General features: G+C 41.7%; 1 protein-coding gene across 1 annotated transcript in view; it reads left to right on the top strand.

Moving 5' to 3' along the window:
- The first annotated feature begins 321 nt into the window (after positions 1-321).
- Positions 322-22,082, top strand: part of LOC134573703 (uncharacterized) — a 43,737-nt gene continuing 21,976 nt past the window's right edge. Inside the window, exons 1-3 of the mRNA XM_063433486.1 lie at positions 322-358; positions 4,966-5,286; positions 14,583-14,852. Coding sequence (XP_063289556.1) covers positions 322-358; positions 4,966-5,286; positions 14,583-14,852 — 628 coding nt within the window. The remainder of the gene's footprint in view (positions 359-4,965; positions 5,287-14,582; positions 14,853-22,082) is intronic.

The following is a 22,082-nucleotide window of genomic DNA, read 5'->3' on the forward strand; positions in this document are numbered from 1 at the left end:
GTGGCGAGGTACTGTTCACCACAATGGGCTAGTAACCTGGAGATTCTTACTCCACTGATGACAGCTTGATGCTACGAAAGCGAAATGTCATGCACTCTCCATCAATTTATTCAAACAATATTATCCTAAATCTATAATCTACTATAAACTACTGGCTGCAAATGAGGTCAGCAGGCTGGTTTATGTTTGTACTTTCATTCTGGTAGATCTACTGAAAAAATCCCATGACGCACTATGTGGTTTCTCTGGTAGGTGGAGTCCGGCCATTACCCAGGACAGTGATGTTGACAGCCACATTCACTTGTTTCATTCTGTCCCATGATGGTCCATTTAATTCTGCATTTCTGCTTCCTTACAGGTATGTAGCGTGTAACCGCCTGGGCCATAAAGCTAGCAATCCATTTATTGCACCATTTTGTATCTTGCTATAGATTGGGGATGTTTTCCAGTATGTGGATAGATGTATAGCATTATCTGATGTCAGTGATACTCATTACCACTCTAGAATTCTGAGTACAATGGTTAATGGACCTTTTGCTGAGCTTGATTTAACTGCATGAATTCCTTCTATGTGTTTGAAATGCACACTAAGCTATGAGAGGTTTTCATATCCTTATTATAGAAGTGAGACGGTGATGATGTGATATGAACATGTTATAATCATTTATTTTAAATATTTAGGATAAAATTCTCTGTATCCTGTCATTTTATTCATTGACAGTGTGACGTTGCAGATTGCACTATTTCTACCCATTTTCCTTTTTCCAGCTGTAATTGAAAGATTGGTGGGGTTTTAATATGGTCACGTTAAGTATTTGCTTTTCACTTGTTTTGGATTTATATTAAAATTAAAGTACACGGGCTCTGAGGGTCCAAAATAGTTCTGATAAATAACGTCTCTTTTACATTAATTAGATGTTATTTCAAACTTCTCCCAACGTATAAACAGTAACATGTACAGCTGGGGCTCAGAGAGAAGAAACCGAGTAATATTCAACAGATTCCAATATCCCCCTATTTCATAAACATAGTATACATTTTACAACCATCACCACTTTAAGTACTATTTGGGTTATTTACTAAAGTGAGAATCTAAAGTGAATTTCGAACTCCAAATTTAAGCAAATTTTACAAAGTAGCCAGTAGCATTTTGACCTGAAATTCACTTTGAAGTCTACCTTTAATGAACAACCCTGACGATGCACTGTTTTGTGCTTTAGCAGCACTGAGTCCAATTATTATAATATCATTTTATCTAATAGTCACAATAACAGTAACGTTGAATGTTCCTCCATTCCTTCACTGTGCACACCCATTTTACATATTGCTACTTACCATGTAATTCTCCAGACAATATCTTGTGTTATTTGACAATACAGCCTCAGTAGGAACACACTTCCATGTATTTATTGATGTTCCCCTTTTTCTGCTGTAGGTGAAATCTAATTTGCTCAAGTTTTATTGAATGACCCGCTTTCCTTTGTGCAGTCCTGGTTACCAGAGGTCTCGTTATATTGTCCCTGTATATATGTGTAGAATTATTTTATATCCCTTCTTAAACACCTTATTGGTTCTGTACCAATTCTTCCTTTCTATTGTCACCTTTTAATACAATCTTCCTTTCCCCTTATTTGCTCCATGCTATTGCAATTTTCACAGTTTTTAATATCGGCAGTAAAAACTGGTCCCCAATATTGCCGGTATGTTCGAGGTCAGGTCTTACTATTTACTTAAAAAAGGCAAACTTTTATATCTGCCCCCTGCACAGTATCACCAAAACCATTGCTATTTGGCATCTTCTCATACGTAGTGCTGTGATTAACATATTAATTACTACTAATCTAACAGTATTTTACCAATAGATACAGTGACAGAGATTGTATTATGTATATCTCACTGCGGCTTGTAACGAATTGTTCAATTGCTGTGACGTGAAAACTGATTTGCGAATTATAGGCTGACTTTAAAATGTTTTGTAATTTCGCCAATTTTTCCATCACAGACATGTCGGCCTACATGTGCTATTTTAGTTTACTTTGCATTTATCACAATTCACTTTGTTATAGATGAGCCCCAATATTGGTCTGTAACCAGCTGAACTGACATTTCCCGTCACTGACCTTATTGCGTGCAGTAAGTGCCAAACACCCACTCATGGCTTAATAAACATTGATATGTTGTTATGTAGCAGGAACTGAATCAGGGTGAACTGGAAACCAATAGCTGTGGTAAAATAACTAAAAATAAAATATCTCAAACTAGATTTACAGACTTTATACTTTGATAATATTTGCAAAGGTGACATTCAATTCACCAGAATTCAGCTTTAGTAAATTAATCCCATTCGAAACTCAGTAAAGATCAAAGATGCATTTTTATGCTAATTTACCTCATTTAAAGGTGAGTATTTTTTTGTGTAAAAGAGTTGCCATCAGATTTTTTGGTCGAAACGTAGAGATTGTACCGTCTCGCTCCAGCAATGGCCGACATTACAATGCAGCGTCTGTAACCAACTGATACATCTTTCTTACTCATTAGACCTATGTAAGTATTGTTTCTATTCTTTGTGACAATGTATGTATGTATTTATTTATACCGTGCATTTATTATGCGTATTACTGGTTTTGCTGTGTTTTATTTTAACCCCTTAAGGACACAACTTCAGAAATAAAAGGGAATCATGAGGGAATATGTTATGTGTATGTGTTAAGGAGTTAATCATAATGCTTGTTTGTTGATTAATTGGTATAATTGATTAATAATAATTGTTAGCTTATATTATTTGCACACATCATTAACCCCTTAAGGACCAAACTTCTGGAATAAAAGGGAATCATGACGTGTCAGACATGTCATGTGTCCTTAAGGGGTTAAAGGAGCACTGCAGTGTTATAAATATAAGCAAAAAAAATTTGATTTGCACAGAAAATGCAAAAACCCCTCTGTGGCTATTAAAAGGGGAAAAGTATATAACATTAATATAAATACCCCTAAATAGGAAGTGTGAAGACTCCTCAATGTCTTCAATATCTTAAACATAAAACCATAAATAGCACGACCTAAAAGTACAAAGGGAGACCAATAGTGCAGACAGAAAAAACTAAATACATAAAAAAGGGAACTATAAAACACTCACAAACATAGAAGTAAAAAGGCAGGGTATAACCAGTCTTCTTCAAGTCTGCTTCTTCTCTTCTTGTATATGAAGATGGGTACTTAGAACAAAGCACAAAAAAAAAACATAGTGTATAGCTGTATGGTATTCGAAAAATTGCTTTATTGTATACACTTACAAAATAAAATAGATAAGAAGAGTCCACAATAAAAAAAATTCAATAGTGAAATAAAGCAAGCTATCTACTTTGTCTCCATATCCTGGCGGTTTTATCTGTTCCTGGTGGCAGACAGCGGATGTTGATTTGAATTGATGAGCTCTTTTACTACTTGTATTTTGTAAGTGTATACAATAAAGCAATTTTCCCTTTTTTTCCCTTTTTTATGTATTTAGCTTTTTCTGTCTGCACTATTGGTCTCCCTTTGTACTTTTAGGTCGTGCTATTTATGGTTTTAGTGTTATAAATATGTATCTGTATTACTAACGCTACAGTCCTGTTCCCCCTTGTCACTTTTTCTCCAGCACCAAGTCTTGTCTGGTTGCATCATAGGCAAGGGATAGGCAACCTTCTGCTCTCCACATGTTGTGAACTACATCCCCCATAATGCTCTTACACACATAATGCTGGCAAAGCATCATGGGAGGTGTAGTCCAAAACATCTGCAGAGCCGAAGGTTGTCTATGCCTGTTCTAGGGTGATGGGCCAATCCAATGTTCCCCATAGAGGACCATTGAGGAACACAGGCGCATGTGCGGCACTCACCACGATGCGCCTACAATTCCTCCATAGGGAAACATTGTACTTGGTTATTCTCTATGACCGACCGTGACGGCACTGAGTATGGGCATGTGATGTCACGTAATGTTATGGTATGAGAGTCGGGACGTAAGACACCTGGATCTCATCCCCAGTAGGCTTGGCAGTGTTGCTTGAAGCTGCACTTCCAAGAATTATATTTAGTTTAATATTGGGTTTTGGAGGTAGGACAAGGTGGCCAGCACTGAAGGCACTATAACAACTTCAATAAGATGAAGTTGTTGATATACCTACAGTGTTCCTTTAAGTACGAGGAGGTGTTTGCGGTGCTTGTTCAGCTCATGTAAAAATCTTTTAAAACATATAGGGAAATTGGTTATTTGTCAGAAAAATTGTCACATTTTGTAAAAACTTGAGTGTTTATTGTACGTATAGGATCCATTTAGACCGGTCGGATAACAGTAAAGGTTTTTTCAAATAGTGTCAGAACAATGGGGTTGTGAGCACTTGGATACTGGTAACGGCTCATCGGCAGCTGTTAATAAGGCAATAAATATCGGATATCAGATTGCAATATCTCTAAATGTTTTGGGGAGTCTTTCTTGGGATAACTTATGAGAATGTTTGAAAATGGAATTTCTTGTTCTACGTTATAGAATTTAATGACACCCAGGTAGAAATCCAGATTGTTTTTTTAATTTTTTTTTCAGGTGATCAGCACAGCTTCAAACTCCATGACTTGGGCATCTACACAGCTACCTTTACTGAAAGTGGCAACTTGGGGGTCCTGAGCTAATATACGTTCATGTTATTATTCCACGTTAGACAATAAGTCTTTTATGATCTGCAGAAAGACTCTGTATATCACCTGTAGACTGTAATAGAATCCGTGCTCTGCCTATGGGAGCTTGGTGTGTTACAGACAGTGTATGCTGGCTATTGGTAACTTAATTATAATAACCTAAGAACTTAACGTAATTTTAATAAATTACAATTATTTTAGAACAATTGAAAATTTGAACATTTGTCAGGTTTTTTTAGGATTACAAGGATTTAAGAAAATTATGAGATTATTTATTCTTACCCTCTACAGGTGTAGCCGCAGTGAGGGTCGTACAGATCCCCCCATCCCTCGTCCTGCAGGAGGGTCAGACAGCCAGCATGTCCTGCTCTGTAGAAGGAAGACAGAATGTCAATATATTACACTATTACTGGAAGAAGACTGGAGCCCAGAATTCCACCAAACTCCAGGACAGCTCCATAGTCACCATCACCTCCAACCTCCAGTCCAGCTCTCTCCTCATCCCCTCCGTCACAGCCAGGGACAGTGGGCTGTATGTGTGTGATACAATGATAGACAATACATCTTTACTTTATACCTACACTGGGAATGGGTCGCACCTCCTGGTCACAGGTAAAATTACCATTTATATATTTTATATCTTTAGCCATGTAGTTGAAAACATATTGAAAACTTAGTGAGATGTTTTTCTTTAATACATTCAGAAATAGTTATTTTTTAGTTATATATTACATAGACAAAGAGTACATGTTTTTGGTATATGATTCCCAACAAATATAGGTACATTTATAGTAAAAATAATAAAAACATAAAAGGTCATGTGCCTTGTGATAAAAAACTATTTATAAAACATAAAACATTACACAGTTACATAGTTACAGTTACATAGTTACATAGTTACAGAGTTACATAGCTACATAGTTACAGAGTTACATAGTTACATAGTTACAGAGTTACATAGTTACATAGTTACAGAGTTACATAGTTACAGAGTTACAGAGTTACAGAGTTACATAGTTACAGAGTTACATAGTTACAGAGTTACAGAGTTACATAGTTACAGAGTTACAGAGTTACATAGTTACATAGTTACAGAGTTACATAGTTACAGAGTTACAGAGTTACATAGTTACATAGTTACAGAGTTACAGAGTTACAGTTACATAGTTACATAGTTACAGAGTTACATAGCTACATAGTTACAGAGTTACATAGTTACATAGTTACAGAGTTACATAGTTACAGAGTTACATGTAAACTTTTAAATCAAAAATAGGAGCGTCCTCCCTGGCTGTCAAGGCCACCCTCCCCTCAGTTCTTCCCGACCCGCGTTTCGCCGACTGGCGGTTTTTAGTTAGGATAGAATCTCTTAGAACAGGGAGTGATTTCTACGATAAGAATCATTTTTTGCAGCATAGTATCCAGCAGCTAACGATTCCGATAGTGTTAAGATTCACAGATTTGGGGAAGGTGAGGGAACGCTGGGGTTCTCTTTGGAGTGTAGACTTTCCTTATTAACCCCTCCCCTCTTGTGCTCTATTACTATGCCACTATTTTAGTGTGGTAAGCTTTTCTACACTATTCTAGTTAATCTATCACCTGGCTCCATACATATGTGAGTTCTGTCCTTATTAAGTTTAATTTCTTTTTTCTTTATTGATACATCATTATTTTTACAATTGCTTATTAAAAGTTATATTTTAATTTAGGGACTGCTGCTCTTGATACCAGTATTCTGCAGGTGCACTATTACAATTGTGAGTGCACTCTCCAGGTGCCCAAAATTGCACAGCATTTTCAAGATGTGGTCTTACCAGTGATTTATAAAGAGGCAAAATTATATTCTCATCCAGAGAATTAATGCCCCTATTTATACATGACAAAACCTTACTGACCTTAGCAACTGCAGATTGAGATTGCATATTGCTGCCCAATTTGTTGTCTATAACAATTCCCAAATCCTTCTCATGTGTTGTTATCCATAATTCACTACTATTTAAGGTGTAAGTTGCTTGTGCATTCTTTACCCCCAAGTGCGTAACTTTAAATTTTTCTACATAAAATTGCATCTCCCATTTAAGTGCCCAGTCCCCCAGTCTATCTAAATCCCTCTGCAGCAAAGCTCTATCCTGCTCACATTGTTTTACTTTACGGAATTGTGAGTCATCTGCAAACACTGAAACATGGCTTTCAATTTCAAGATCATTTATAAACATGTTAAGTAGAAGCGGTCCCAGAACTGAACCCTGAGGGACACCACTTACAATTTTTGTCCAGCTTTAAAATTTACCATTAATTACAACTCTTTACTCTATTTTTAAGCCAATGTTCTACCCAAGAACAAGAATATTCTTTTAGCCCAATTTCTTTTAGTTTGAAGAATAAACTATTGTGTGGAACCATATCAAATGCCTTGGCAAAATTTAAGTAGATCACATACACTGTAACACCCTGATCTATTCTCCTACTTACCTCTTCGTAGAATGCAATCAAGTTAAATTGACATGACCTATGTTTCATAAAACCATGCTGATATTGCTAATAACAAAGTTCTTCCCAATGAATTCCTGAATATTATCCCTTAATATAGTTACATAGCTACATAGCTGAAAAGAGACTTGTGTCCATCAAGTTCAGCCTTCCTCACATATGTTTTTGCTGTTGATCCAAAAGAAGGCAAAAAACCCAGTCTGAAGCGCATCCAATTTTGCAACAAACTAGGAAAAAATTCCTTCTTGACCCCAAAAGAGCGGTCAGATATCTCCTTGGATTAAGCAGCTATTACCCCACTAATTAGACATTATATCCCTGTATGTTATGTTTTTTAAAGTATTTATCCAATTGCAGTTTAAACATCTGTAAGGACTCTGATAAAACCACCTCTTCAAGCAGTGAATTCCATATCCTTATTGCTCTTACTGTATAAAAACCTTTTCTTTGCCTTAGATGAAATCTCCTTTCTTCCAGCCTAAATGTGTGACCTTGTGTCCTATGTATAGCCCTGTTTATGAATAGATTTCCAGATAATGGTTTGTACTGGATCCAAATATATTTGTATAATGTTATCATATCCCCTCTCAGGCGCCGTTTTTTCAAACTAAAGAGATTTAAATTTTGTAACGTTTCTTCGTTTCTTCGGCTCTGCACTTTTTCTAGTGCCATGATATCCTTCTTTAGAATAGATGCCCAAAATTGCACAGCATATTCAAGGTGTGGTCTTACCAGCGATTTATAAAGAGGCAAAATTATATTTTCATCCCAATAATTTATGCCCCTATTTATATATGACAAAACCTTACTGGCCTTAGCAACTGCAGATTGACATTGCATATTGCTGCCTAATTTGTTGTATATAACAATTCCCAAATCCTTCTCGTGTGTGGTTATCCCTAATTCACAACCATTTAGGGGGTAATTTGCTTGTGCATTATTGACCCCGAAGTGCATAACTTTGCATTTCTCTACATTAAATTTAATCTGCCATTTTATTATTATTATTATTATTATTATTATTATTATTATATTTATAGAGCGCCGTCAAATTCCGCAGCGCTTTACAATGGGTGGACGAACAGACATGTAGTTGTAACCAGACAAGTTGGACACACAGGAACAGAGGGATTGAGGGCCCTGCTCAATGAGCTTACATGCTAGAGGGAGTGGGGTAAAATGACACAAAAGGTAAGGATAATATTAGACTAGTGACAGTTGCAGAAGAGGAATCAGTTGTGAGCTATTAACAGTTTAATTGATACGCTTTTATGAATAAGTGGGTTTTTAACGATTTTTTGATGGAGTGGAGACTGGGTGAGCATCTAACGGAGGAGGAAAGCGAGTTCCACAGGAGCGGTGCAGCCCTTTGAGAAATCTTGAAGGAGAGCATCAGAGGTGGGAGTACGGACAGAAGATAGACGGAAGTCTTCAGCAGATCGTAAGGGCCTAGACGGGACATACTTGTGTATAAGGGAGGATAGATAGGTGGGAGTAGCATTATGTAGAGATTTGAAAGCAAGAACTAGAATTTTAAATTGAGCTCTATATATTATAGGAAGCCAATGTAGGGACTGACAGAAGGGTGAGGCATGGGAGGTGTGGGCGGACAGGAAGATGAGCCTCGCTGCCGCATTCATTATGGACTGTAACGGCGCAAGTTGGTAGCACGTAAGACCACTGAGAAGCGGATTACAGTAGTCAAGGAGAGAAAAGACAGTGGAATGGTCCAACACCTTAGTCGCATCTGGCGTTAAATAGGGGTGGATACGCGCAATGTTTTTGAGACGGAAATGTCAGGATTTGGCAATAGATTGAACATGAGGCTTGAAGGAGAGGTCGGAGTCAAAGAGAACACCTAGGCAGCGAGCCTGTGTGGTGGAGCTGATGATAGCACCGTTGACTTGGCGGGAGACAGACACAGGAGTAACAACACTTGAGGGAGGAAAGACCAGAATTTCAGTTTTGGTCAAGTTTAGTTTAGAAACAGCAGAGAGGCAATCAGAGACACTAGTCAAGAGGGACGGGAAGAGATCAGGAGAGGACAGGTAGATTTGCGTGTCATCTGCATAGAAATGATATTGAAAGCCAAAGGAACTAATGAGTTTACCAAGGGAGGCAGCATAGATGGAGAACAGTAGGGGACCAAGGACTGAACCTTGGGGGACACCAACAGAGAGGAGTTGGGGAGAAAAAGCAGAGCCAGAGAAAGAAACACTGAAAGAGCGCTGGGAGAGGTAGGAGGAGCACCAGGAGAGAGCAACATCTTGTAGACCGAGATTGCAGAGGATGAGAAGAAGCTGTTGATGATCAACAGTGTCAAAAGCCGCAGACAGGTCAAGGAGAATTAGGATAGAGTAGTGACCACGAGAATTTGAGTAGATCATTGCATACTTTGGTCAGTGCCATTTCCACAGAGTGCTTAGCGCGGAAACCAGACTGAAGCGGGTCTAGCAGAGAGTTGGACTCGAGGAAGTCTGTCAATCTCGCATACACAATTCTTTCAAGGATTTTGGATACAAAAGGCAGTAGCGAGATAGGACGATAGTTGGATGGGGAGTTAGGGTCAAGATTGGGCTTCTTTAGAATTGGGGTTACAGTTGCATGTTTGAAGGGCGATGGAAATATACCAGAGGAGAGAGAGATATTGAGAATTTTATTGAGAGGTGGAGAAAGAGAAGACGACAGAGTACGGATGAGATGCGAGGGGATTGGATCTAGGGAGCAGGTGGTGGGGCGAGAGGACTGCAGCAGAGCAGAAACCTCTTCCAATGTAGCGGGTGCGAATGAACATAGAACAGCAGAGGGAGTGAAGTTAGGGCAAGTATTGTAAGGGGAAGAAGAAGGATGAGAGATCACTTCTTCTCTGATTGTCCAGTGTCCAGTCCCCCAATCTATCTAATTCCCCCTGCCGCAAAGCAAAATCCTGCTCAGAATTTATTACATTACATAGTTTTGTGTCATCTGTAAACACTGAAACATGGCTTTCAATAGACATGTGCAATTCGTTTCTGTCCGAATGCGAATTCGGACGAATTTCGGGCAATTCGGACATTTGGATAATTCCGAATTGCCGAAGTCCCAAATTTCCGAAGTGTCGAAGTTCCGAAGTTGCCGAAGTTCCGAATTGTCAAAGTGCCGAAGTTCCGAAGCACAGTATTGCCTAAGTACTAATATACTTACCCAGTGGAAGAATGAAGAAAGTTACACTGTATACAATTTTAAATAAAAAGTATACAAACATAGCCAGGATTCAGCTGTAAACATTTGCAACACTTACAACAATAAAGTAACATACATTCATATAAAATGTAAGTTACTTAGCCAGTCATGTAATGACAGGAATGAATAAGTAGATAACTCCCTAATTCCCCAGTATCAGGGAGCTATCTACTAAAAGGCTGAAAGACCTAAATTGGTCTTTCAGACAAATTTACTAATACTAAGTAAAGATTACATAGTATTAGTAAATTCAGCCTCTACTCGCTATACCGCGAGTAGGAGCGTGTCTAGTAAACAGTGAGCAGCCAGTGGCACTAAAGTAAAATAATGGGGGGGACCTATTGTCGTCGTCCCCCGGCCCCCACCCCTGAGCGGCGGGTGGGGGCCCTATATACCAATAAGGGGGGGACCTAATGTCCTCCCCCCTTGTCCCCACCCCTGAGCGACGGGTGGGGGCCCTATGTACCAATAAGGGGGGGACATGTCCTCCCCACTGGTCCCCATCCCTGAGCGGTGGGAGGGGGCTCTAAATACCAATAAGGGGGGGACCTAATGTCCTCCCCCCTGGCCCCGACCCCTGAGCGGTGGGCCATAGATCCTGTAGAATTGTGTAAGCACATAGCTGCTTGTGAAAGGAAACTGGAGGATAATGATCACCGCATGGATTAATTTGCCCAGGCCTTCAGTACGCTTCTTACCCGAACAGCGCATCTGCAGCCTGCGGCCTCACCTCCACCTTGTGTACCTCCAGCTATAGTACACAAGGCACCTACTATCTCCCTATCTGCTCCCCTGCATTTTGATGGTAATGTTCAAGAATGCCGGGGATTTATTAACCAAATGGAGTATCATTTTGAGGCCTCACCGGGATCTTTTCCCACAGACAGAGCTAAAATTGGTTACCTGATGATCAATTAAAAGGTTGGGCCAATCCATTATGGGAGAGTAATAGGAGTGTGGCACACAATTACCAGGAGTTCCTTATGGAATTCAAACTTACGTTTGAACCTTTAGACAGAGAGGATTACACATGCACATCAGACAAGGGAACCGGTCTATCTCAGAATATGCCATAGAATTTCGTACCCTAGCTTCCGAGGTAGACTGGACTAATAGTGGGTTAATCTCTGCATTTAAAAAGGGACTATCTGAAACTATGCTAGATGAGATTGCCGCCAAAGACTTACCCAAAAAGCTTAATGAATTTATCACTTTTGTCATGCAGATTGATAATAGATTGAGAACCAGAGAAGCTACTAGAAACAAGACCAGACGCATGAGTATGCATTTAGCACCCCGTTTCTCCCGACCTATTGTCCCTGAAATTCCTGTACAGTCCGAACCCGAACCCATGCAGTTAGGGGTCACTAGACTGTTGGAAGCAGAAAGACAATATAGGAGAAAAGAAGGCCTCTGTCTATACTGCGGTAGGAAGGGACATATGAGAAACAATTGTCCCATACGTCCGGAAAACTACCGCACCTTAAGGGGACAGGTCTTAGGTGTAATGGAAACGTCCTCTGAAAAGAATAAAAATAGGTTTCTCCTTGAAATTCTCCTTGAAATTTCTATCCCCTTTCACAAAAATAACTTTTCATGCAGAGCCCTGATGGATTCAGGTGCTGCTGGAAACTTCATCGACGTTCAATTTGTCAAAGGTAATACTATACCTATCAAAGAGAGACTATCACCCCTAGCTGTTGAAGCTATTGATGGGAGACCACTCTCACAACCATTGATAACGCATGAAACCTTACCCATTAATATTTCCATTGGTGCCTTACATAAGGAAGAGATTACATTTCAGGTAATTGCATCTCCTTCTTGTCCTATTATATTAGGATTCCCATGGCTTAGCAAGCATAATCCGCATATTGACTGGGCTAATGGGGAACAATTAGAATGGGGTAAGGATTGTTATGAAAGGTGTATATTGCATGTCACCAAAAGAGTGGGCACTATCGAATTACCCACTAGTACCCACTAGTACTGTATTCAGCAAGACTCAGTCTAATACTCTACCTCCTCACAGACCATATGACTGTTCCATTAACTTACTACCAGGTGCTATGCCACCTAAGGGAGCAGTCTATGCTCTGTCATCTCAGGAGAGTAGTGTAATGGAGGAATATATTAAAGATTCATTGAATAAAGGCCATATACGAAAATCATCCTCGCTTGCTGGGGCAGGATTCTTTTTTGTATCTAAAAAGGATGGTGAGTTGCGCCCATGTATCGATTACAGGGCATTGAACAAAATCACCATTAAGAACACCGACCCCATTCCTCTTATTGATGAATTATTTGATAGACTCCAGGGCGCTAAAGTGTTTACTAAGCTTGACCTTAGAAGCGCTTACAATTTAGTGAGAATCAAGGAATACCACGAGTGGAAGACTGCATTTAATACCAGAAGTGGACACTATGAATATCTAGTGATGCCATTCTGGGTTGTGCAATGCTCCAGCGGTTTTCCAAGATTTCATTAACGATGTACTCAGGGATTACATTTACGTTAAACAAGTTCTGCAAACCTTGTTAATAAAACAACTTTATTGTAAATTGGAAAAATGTATCTTTGACCAGTCTGAAGTACAGTTTTTAGGATATAATATTTCTGCCTCAGGATTTCAGATGGATCCTAAAAAACTAGAGTCTGTTCTACAGTGGCCTTTACCCACTGGGTTGAAAGCCATTCAAAGGTGCATTGGTTTCGCCAATTATTACAGTAAATTCATAAAGGGATTTTCTTCAGTAATAGCCCCCAATCACCAATATGACACACAAGGGGGCTAGTAGTATGATATGGTCTAAGGAGGCTATTGAAGCCTTTGAAACTCTCATACAGCGGTTTGCCTCCGCCGACATATTGATACATCCTGACACCAGTAAACCTTTCATACTGGAGGTTGATGCTTCAGAGACAGGGGTAGGGGTAGTTCTCTCCCAGAGGGCGAGCCAGGAAATTCTGTTACATCCTTGTGGTTACTTTTCTAGAAAGTTGTCTCCTGCTAAGCGCAATTACGATATTGGCAATAGAGAATTGTTGGCCATTATTCTAGCTCTCAAGGAATGGCGACATCTTCTGGAGAGTTCCAAGGACCCCCTTTTGATCATTACTGATCACAAAAACCTGGCTTACATGGAAGATGCTAAGATAATATCTTCTAGACAAGCTAGGTGGTCTCTATTTCTTTCTCGCTTTAATTTTCTTATCACCTACAGACCTGGTTCTAAAAATGTCAACGCCGACGCCTTGTCCAGACAGTTTGATACTGAGGCAAGAAACGTTCTATATCATTCCTCCGGAATGTATCATTGCGTCCACTGTCCTTTCATTGTCCTCTCCACTGTTTGGCTCCATCATGGAGGCTTAATCTCAGGCACCCTGCAGTAAGCCTCAGGACAAACTGTTCGTTCTATTGGGGGAAAGGGTTAATATCATGAAGGTGTTTCAAGACAATGTGTCTGCTGGTCACCCAGGTATTAATAAATCCACTTCTGCTATCATGAGGTCATTCTGGTGGGATTCCCTCAGGAAGGATGTTAAGGAATATGTGCAGGCTTGTTCTGTTTGTGCGGTTTCTAAAGTGCCTCATAAACTCCCTTGTCGCTTGTTACAACCTCTTCCTACTCCTGAGGTCCCATGGTCCCACTTGTCCATGGACTTCATTGTTGAACTTCCTAGTTCTAACGGTTATCCCACCATTCTCATGGTTGTGGACCGTTTTTCTAAAATGGCTCATTTCATTCCTCTCAAGAAATTGCCGTCATCTCAAGACCTGGTACTAATCTTTAATCTTTAGAGATCCACTTATTTCTGCACTTAGCTCCTTAAGTACTTATGAGTGAACAACTCAGGCCCCAGAGTTTTGTTTACATTAACTTTCTTTAGCAGGATCACTGCTACCAGTGGCCCTGTAATAACATAATATTTACTGCTACCAGTGACCATGTAATAATATTATATTTACTGCTCACACTGACCCCTGTAATAACAATTATATTTACTGCTCCAAGTGACATCTATAATAACACAATATTTACTGCTCCGAGTGACCTCTGTAATAACATATTTACTGCTCGCAGTGACCCTGTAATAACAGAATATTTAATAATCCCTATTGAGCCCAATAATAACATATTTACTGCTCCCCAGTGACCCCTGTAATAACATAATATTTACTGCTCCCCAGTGACCCCTGTAATATCCCTGTGGATTGAGGAGGCGAAAGAGCTCCTGATCTGTGAGGCTCAGAGATTTTATCCTCAGAATTTGACCATTTCGTGGAGTTTTTCCCTGATGGAAACACAGACTTGGGACAATTTCACAGAGAATGAGGACAGCACATACACCAAGAGGTCCACTGTGAAGATAACAGAGGGACTGTGGGGTCAGAGTGTGATATGCAGCCTGGGGCACCGCTCACTCACAGCCAAACTCAGTAAGAGCCTGAGTCTCTATGGTAAGTCATTGAAATATGATGTCAACAGCATCTAATGTATGGGTTAAAATGTCTATTAATTTCCAGGGAAATGTGTTATGTTATAATCAGGGCCGTCTATAATATGAATAGGACCCTGGGCAAGGCATTTTCTTGGGCCCCCTAGGCCCTGACCCTCCCCCCCCACCCAATTACGCCCAAACCCCAATCCCACTGACAGACCTTCTGACACATACACACACAGACAGATATATTGAAACATTTGCAGATACATACTGACACACATACACTGACACACAAATATATACTTATATACATTCAGACATACTGACACACACACATACATACAAACACACACAGACACATACACTGACAGATATACTGAAAGACACACAGACACATACACTGACAGATGTATTGACACACACAGACATACTTACACACACAGACATACTGACACACACAGGCATACCAACATACAACCCGACAGGCATGCTGACACACACACACACACTGACATACACACAGACATACTGACATACACACACACGCAAACAGACATACTGACATACACACACACACACAGACAAACACACACAAACATACTGACACACACAGACATACTACTGACACACACACACACACACACAAATTTAGCCACCCTCCAGGTTCTTACCTTTTCCTGAAGGGTGGTTTCCCTGGGGTCCAGTGGCAGGCTGAGGCAGATGGGAGTTCTCCTCTGGAACTCCCCTCCTCCTGCCTTTCTCCTCCCGCGCGGCTATTATCTCCGGTGGGAGGAAGTGACGCGCTGCACTCACTTCCTCCCAGTCGGTACAGGAAGGGGCCTGGTCGCGCTGTTTAAGCGTCACATCGCTCGACCGGGCCCCTGCTCACACATGCTTACTGGGTGGCCCTTAGCGCATGGGCCACCCGGAGGGCCTCCTTAGTTGGCGGGCCGGTGCGGCTCTGTGCAGCCACACCGCCGGGTACATGGAGGCTGCTCAAATCCCGGGGCCCACTGGGTAGCTGCTCTGGGGCCCCCCAGGAGCAACTGAGCCCAGGGCAGCTGCCCTGTTTGCCCCACGCTAAAGACGGCCCTGGTTATAATGAATATTGCACTTTAAATATGTGTATATTTGGGCCCTTGTTTAGTTAGAGCTCAGAAGAGCAAGGATTTTGTTTTATATATTTTGTTACCTTTTATACCTTACTGTGCATTTATTTTGGAACCACAATAAAAGAGCAAGTCCTTTTACCTCATCCAGCGTGTGAAGTGTCTCTAAAGCCTGAAAAGACTGTGTGTAACACCCCAATCCCAGGACAAGGTACCAAGGGAAAGGAGTACTTCTGTCACATATGGTGGAGAATACGGGCAGCACACGGCAAAGTCTGTAAGTAGGGAGAAAGAGACTGCTGAGAAAATGGAGGATGTCATGCAAGCTTTGCTCCAGTTCACTGCTGGCAAGAGACAAACAGGAGGACTGCAGAGACTAATGCAATACAGCAAGAGAGCATTTCAATATTGCAGCAACTTGTACTGGCTCAAAAGGAAAATACAGATGCTTTATTCAAGCAAGTTGAAGCAACACAGGCAGCAGCTCATCAATTGCTCAGAGAGGAGCAGCAGCATGCCACATGTGTCATACAGCAGGAGATCCAGAGTCTATCACAAAGGCTGGCCAGGGATGTCACAGAATCACCACAATGTCCAAAGGTGATCAGAGTGAGTCACTACTTGCAAAAGATGGTATCCACAGATGATGTGGAGGCCTACCTGATGGCATTTGAGCGAACCGCTGAGCGGGAAGGTTGGCCTGAAGTGGAATGGGCAAGTCTGCTAGCACCATTTCTTACGGGTGAATCCCAGAAAGCATACTATGATCTGGAACCAGCGGAAGCCAGTGACTACAAGAATCTGAAAGCAGAAATACTGGCACGCCTGGGGGTGACAACAGCCGTCCGTGCCCAGAGATTTCATTCGTGGACTTACAGCCTGGATAAAGCGATTCGTTCACAGATGTTTGACTTGATACACCTTGCCAGAAAATGGTTGCAGCCAGAGATCAACTCACCCAGCCGCATTGTGGAGCAACTGGTGATGGAAAGATTACCTATTGTACTTTGTCGGTGGGCCAGTCAGAGCAATCCCCAAACAGCAGACCAATTGGTTGAATTGGTTGAACGGTATATAGCCGCGGGAGAACTGCTTCAACCTCCTGGCCAAGAGAGACCCAAGAATCAGAAAACCTACAGCCCCAGAAAATCTGGTAAGACTGTTCCAGGGAAAAGGGAAACTTTTGATGAGAGAACAGGGTTTTATTACCCAAGAGACATTGTTAAAAGAGAAAAAGACTTTGGGAGGTGGGAAGAGCCTACAAAGGAATCAAAAAGTACTAATTATGGTATAAAATGCTTTAAATGCTTTACCCAAGCTTCTACGGGTTTCTCACCTTTTGAATTATTATATGGCAGACACCCCAGGGGATTACTTGACATAGCAAAGGAAACTTGGGAACGAGAAGCTAACCCACATCGCAGTGTGATAGAACACATAACTCAGATGCAGGAACGTATTGAAGCCATTATGCCAATAGTCAGAGAACACATGCAAAAGGCTCAACAAAATCAGCAGAATAGCTATAATAAGAATGCTAGAATTTGAGTATTTCAACCAGGAGACAGAGTATTAGTCCTGGTTCCCACAGTAGTGAACAAATTCCTGGCAACTTGGCATGGGCCATATGAGATTATTGAAAGAGTGGGAGAGGTAAATTATAAAGTAAGTCAACCAGGTAGAAGAAAGGAAGTGCAATTATACCATGTCAATTTGCTAAAACCATAGAAAGAAAGGGAAGTTCTGGTTATTACAGAGACTTCAACCTTCCCTGATAAGGGTAATAATTGACCCCGAAGTAAATATCTCAGAGACCCTGTCAATACACCAGACAAGGGAAGTTAAGGAGTTTATTAGATTAAATAAAGAGGTATTCTCCCCAGTCCCAGGAAGGACTAGTGTGATTAAACATGACATTTTGACAGAACCAGGAAAAAGGGTCAATCTCAAACCATACAGAATACCCGAGGCTCGCAGAGAAGCTATCAGAGCAGAGGTTAAGAAAATGTTAGATCTTGGAGTCATTGAGGAGTCACAAAGTGACTGGAGCAGTCCAATTGTGCTGGTACCAAAGCCTGATAATACAGTACGGTTTTGTAATGATTATCGCAAACTGAATGCTATTTCTAAGTTTGATGCATACCCCATGCCTAGAGTTGATGAGCTAGTGGAACGACTTGGGAGAGCTCAGTACCTCACTACACTAGATTTAACCAAAGGTTATTGGCAAGTACCACTCACAGAGCGAGCAAAAGAAAAGACAGCATTTTCTACTCCTGATGGCCTATTTCAGTACAGAGTTTTGCCTTTCGGCTTGCATGGTGCCCCTGCCACATTCCAAAGAATGATGGACAGAATACTAAAGCCGCATGTGCACTATGCAGCTGCATACCTGGATGATGTTGTAGTACACAGTGAGGATTGGGAATCTCACCTTCCAAAAGTACAGACTGTCCTTAACTCAATACAAAATGCTGGCCTAACCGCTAACCCCAGTAAGTGCACGATTGGCCTAGAGGAAGCAAAATATTTGGGCTACTCTATTGGTAGGGGACTAGTGAAACCCCAAGTTGCTAAAATTGAAGCCATACGAAATTGGCCAAGACCACTGACTAAGAAACAGGTGAGAACATTTCTTGGCCTCATTGGCTATTACAGGAGATTTATATCCAATTTTGCTACAATTGGAAGCCCATTAACTGACCTTACTAAAGCTAATGCTCCAGTAGTGGTAAAATGGTCCCCAGAGACTGAACAAGCATTCAGAAAGCTTAAAGAAGCCATTTGTGCCCAACCAGTGTTGGTAACACCTGATTTTGCTAAAGAATTTATTTTACAGACAGATGCATCTGATGTAGGACTTGGTGCTGTTCTCTCTCAGGAAATTCAGGGTGAGCAGCACCCCATATTATATTTAAGCAGGAAGCTTAATCCCCAAGAAAGAAACTATTCCATTGTTGAGAAGGAGTGTCTGGCTATAAAGTGGGCCGTAGACACACTTAAATACTATCTCTTGGGACGGAAATTCAGACTAGTGACAGACCATGCACCCCTTACTTGGATGAGCCAAAACAGGGAGAAAAATAGTAGAGTAACCCGCTGGTTCCTTAGCTTGCAACCCTATAATTTCTCCATAGAGCATAGGGCTGGGTGTAAACAGGGAAATGCAGATGGTCTTTCGCAGATGCACTCGCTAATGTCCATGGTCGCTCGACCCAATAGGTCTGAGCTGGGGGGGAGGATGTGTGACCGAAAGCAAGGAATTGTGCTGGAGGGAATCTATATACCTCCCCGGATTTTGCAAGGTTCCTACTTTGTGTAATTAGCCCCAGGGGAATGTGTTATGTTACAATGAATGTTGCACTTTAAATATGTGTATATTTGGGCCCTGGGGTGGAGCACTTGGAGAGTAGGGTGGGCCAGTGCTCCACTCCACATTTTGGAAGTAGCTTGGAACCTACAGGTGAGAAGTCAAGTTCCAGAGTTTCAATCCTAATTTACCTCACCTGAAAAGGATTGTCAATTACCAGTGCTATTAAGTACTCCCCTGCCAAGGGAGGAGGGAGATTGTGTTTGATTTCTGTGAGTGGAAACAGAGAGCTGAAAACCCTGAAACAGTAAGGTTGTTGTTTATGTTTATGTTGGGAAATGGACAAGCCATCCAACCCAGTTAGCTAATTATTTTGTTTAGTTAGAGCTCAGAAGAGCAAGGATTTTGTTTTATATATTTTGTTACCTTTATACCTTACTGTGCATTTATTTTGGAACCACAATAAAAGAGCAAGTCCTTTTACCTCATCCAGCGTGTGAAGTGTCTCTAAAGCCTGAAAAGACTGTGTGTAACACCCCAATTCCAGGACAAGGTACCAAGGGAAAGGAGTACTTTTGTCACAGTACCTTTTCTGGAAGATTATGAATGGACTGTTCCCTGCTGAGCTCTATACTGTCAGATTTCATTGGCATGTGAAATAAAAGTTTTATATGTAACTCCGCATGTATATGTAGGACTGATCCCTGCTGTGTGCATATAGGGGATGCAGTACTCATATATATGAACACAGAAGAGAATGAGATTCGGCTGTATATAATAAGATCGAAATGTATAATGCGCCCAAGAAGGTGCCTGCCCCGATAAACTTGGGCGGCTGAATGCAGTACTCATGTCTGCTGGCAGTTTGCTCTATTCTGTTCTATACAATTGACATGTTGAATAACAGTTTTATTGTACGTCTGGAGGATTATGAATGGACTGTTCCCTGCTGTGGGCATATAGTGGATGCATTACTCTATCTGCTGGCAGGGAAATTAAATAGAGCTGATAACTTACTCAGCTCCCTACTCCCACTGGACCTCACAACCACTGGATACACTCCTTCACCACAGGGATACACCTCCCAGGACACCGTAGTGGAGGCACATTACGGAGTGATTAACAGGGGTGACCCCCCTTACGCTGGGTGACCCCCCAAGCGTGACAGACACCTCTCCAAAGTGACATTGTGGTACAGGGGTGATCCCCCCTTACGCTGGGTGACCCCCAAGCGAATCTTATTCTGGTAATAGTGACATACATATACTGGGGGGAACCCCCACGCCCTAGGACAGGCTCATATCCACGGAGTACGATCTGTTACTGTATGCACAGTCCGGGACACACTGGATAAATGTATATCGACAGAGCCAGGAAGGAGAGCTCACGGTGCTGCCAATTCTCCACAGTACTATATCCCATAAGGGTGACCTCTTGGATAATTTGGAGGCTACCATACCTCCCCATACACGGGCTATGTCCCGACATTACTGACCGCTCATCCCGGTCTTATTGAGGGTGATCCCCTTCTCAGACCACTCCCAGGAAATCTTTAAGTGGTGCTGATTGAAACAATTCTGGGTGACCCCCAGTATACGTGGAGGCCCACTAAGTGGCAATAAGTGTACTACCGTACCTGACACCTGTTCGGTACCCCACAGACCGAAAGAGTGTGTAAGAGACATACATACAGGGGTGACCCCCCCTACGCTGGGTGACCCCCAAGCGAGTCTTACTCCGGTGCTAGTGGCATAGGTACAAAGGGGTGATCCCCCTGCCGGACGGGGTGACCCACCGTGCCCTTTCTAGGGCTTCTACCTCCAGAGTACGCTCTGTCATTGTTTGCACAGACCAGGGCGCACTGGATGCATGTATTCTGACACCTCTGTGCTTCAACTGGGGGATCCGTACGCCCTTCCCTTAACCGAGAAGGAGAACTCACAGTGCTGCCAAAACTCCACAATTCTAGGCCATATAAGGATGAACCCGTTGGATTATACATATTGAGGCTTTCCCGTCTCCCATACTCGGGCTACGTCCTGACATTGCAGACCGCTCATCCCGGTCTTACTGAGGGTGTCCTCATTCTCAGACCACTCCCCGGATCCTGCGAAAGTGGTACTGATTGATCGAAATTCTGGGTGACCCCAGTTATACACAGAGGCCCACTGAGTGGCAATAAGTGTACTGTTGTACGATCCTGTCTCCCACAGACCGAAAGGGTGTGAACCAACATGTCGGACTTCCCTCAACATCCCCGACCGATTTTCAGGCGAGGATTAAGGCCGCCATGGCAGCTTTGGGGGAAGAAAATTGCATTAGGCTTGTCAGTAAAAGCAAAAATATTTAGAAACCACTGTGGTAAACTCGAAAAATGGTCAGAGCTGTGGCAACTGACATTTATTGTGGATAAGTGCAAGATAATGCATCTTGGATGTAAAAACCCAAGGGCAGAGTACAGAATATTTGATAGAGTCCTAACCTCAACATCTGAGGAAAGGGATTTAGGGGTGATTATTTCTGATCAATGTAATAGAGCAGCAGGAAATGCTAGCAGAATGCTTGGTTGTATAGGGAGAGGTATTAGCAGTAGAAAGAGGGAAGTGCTCATGCCATTGTACAGAACACTGGAGAGACCTCACTTGGAGTATTGTACGCAGTACTGGAGACCATATCTTCAGAAGGATATTGATACCTTAGAGAGAGTTCAGAGAAGGGCTACTAAACTGGTTTGTGGATTGCAGGATAAAACTTACCAGGAAAGGTTAAAGGATCTTAACATGTATAGCTTGGAGGAAAGACGAGACAGGGGGGATATGATAGAAAC

This window comes from Pelobates fuscus, chromosome 1 (assembly GCF_036172605.1).
Source record: "Pelobates fuscus isolate aPelFus1 chromosome 1, aPelFus1.pri, whole genome shotgun sequence".
Classification (NCBI taxonomy): domain Eukaryota; kingdom Metazoa; phylum Chordata; class Amphibia; order Anura; family Pelobatidae; genus Pelobates; species Pelobates fuscus.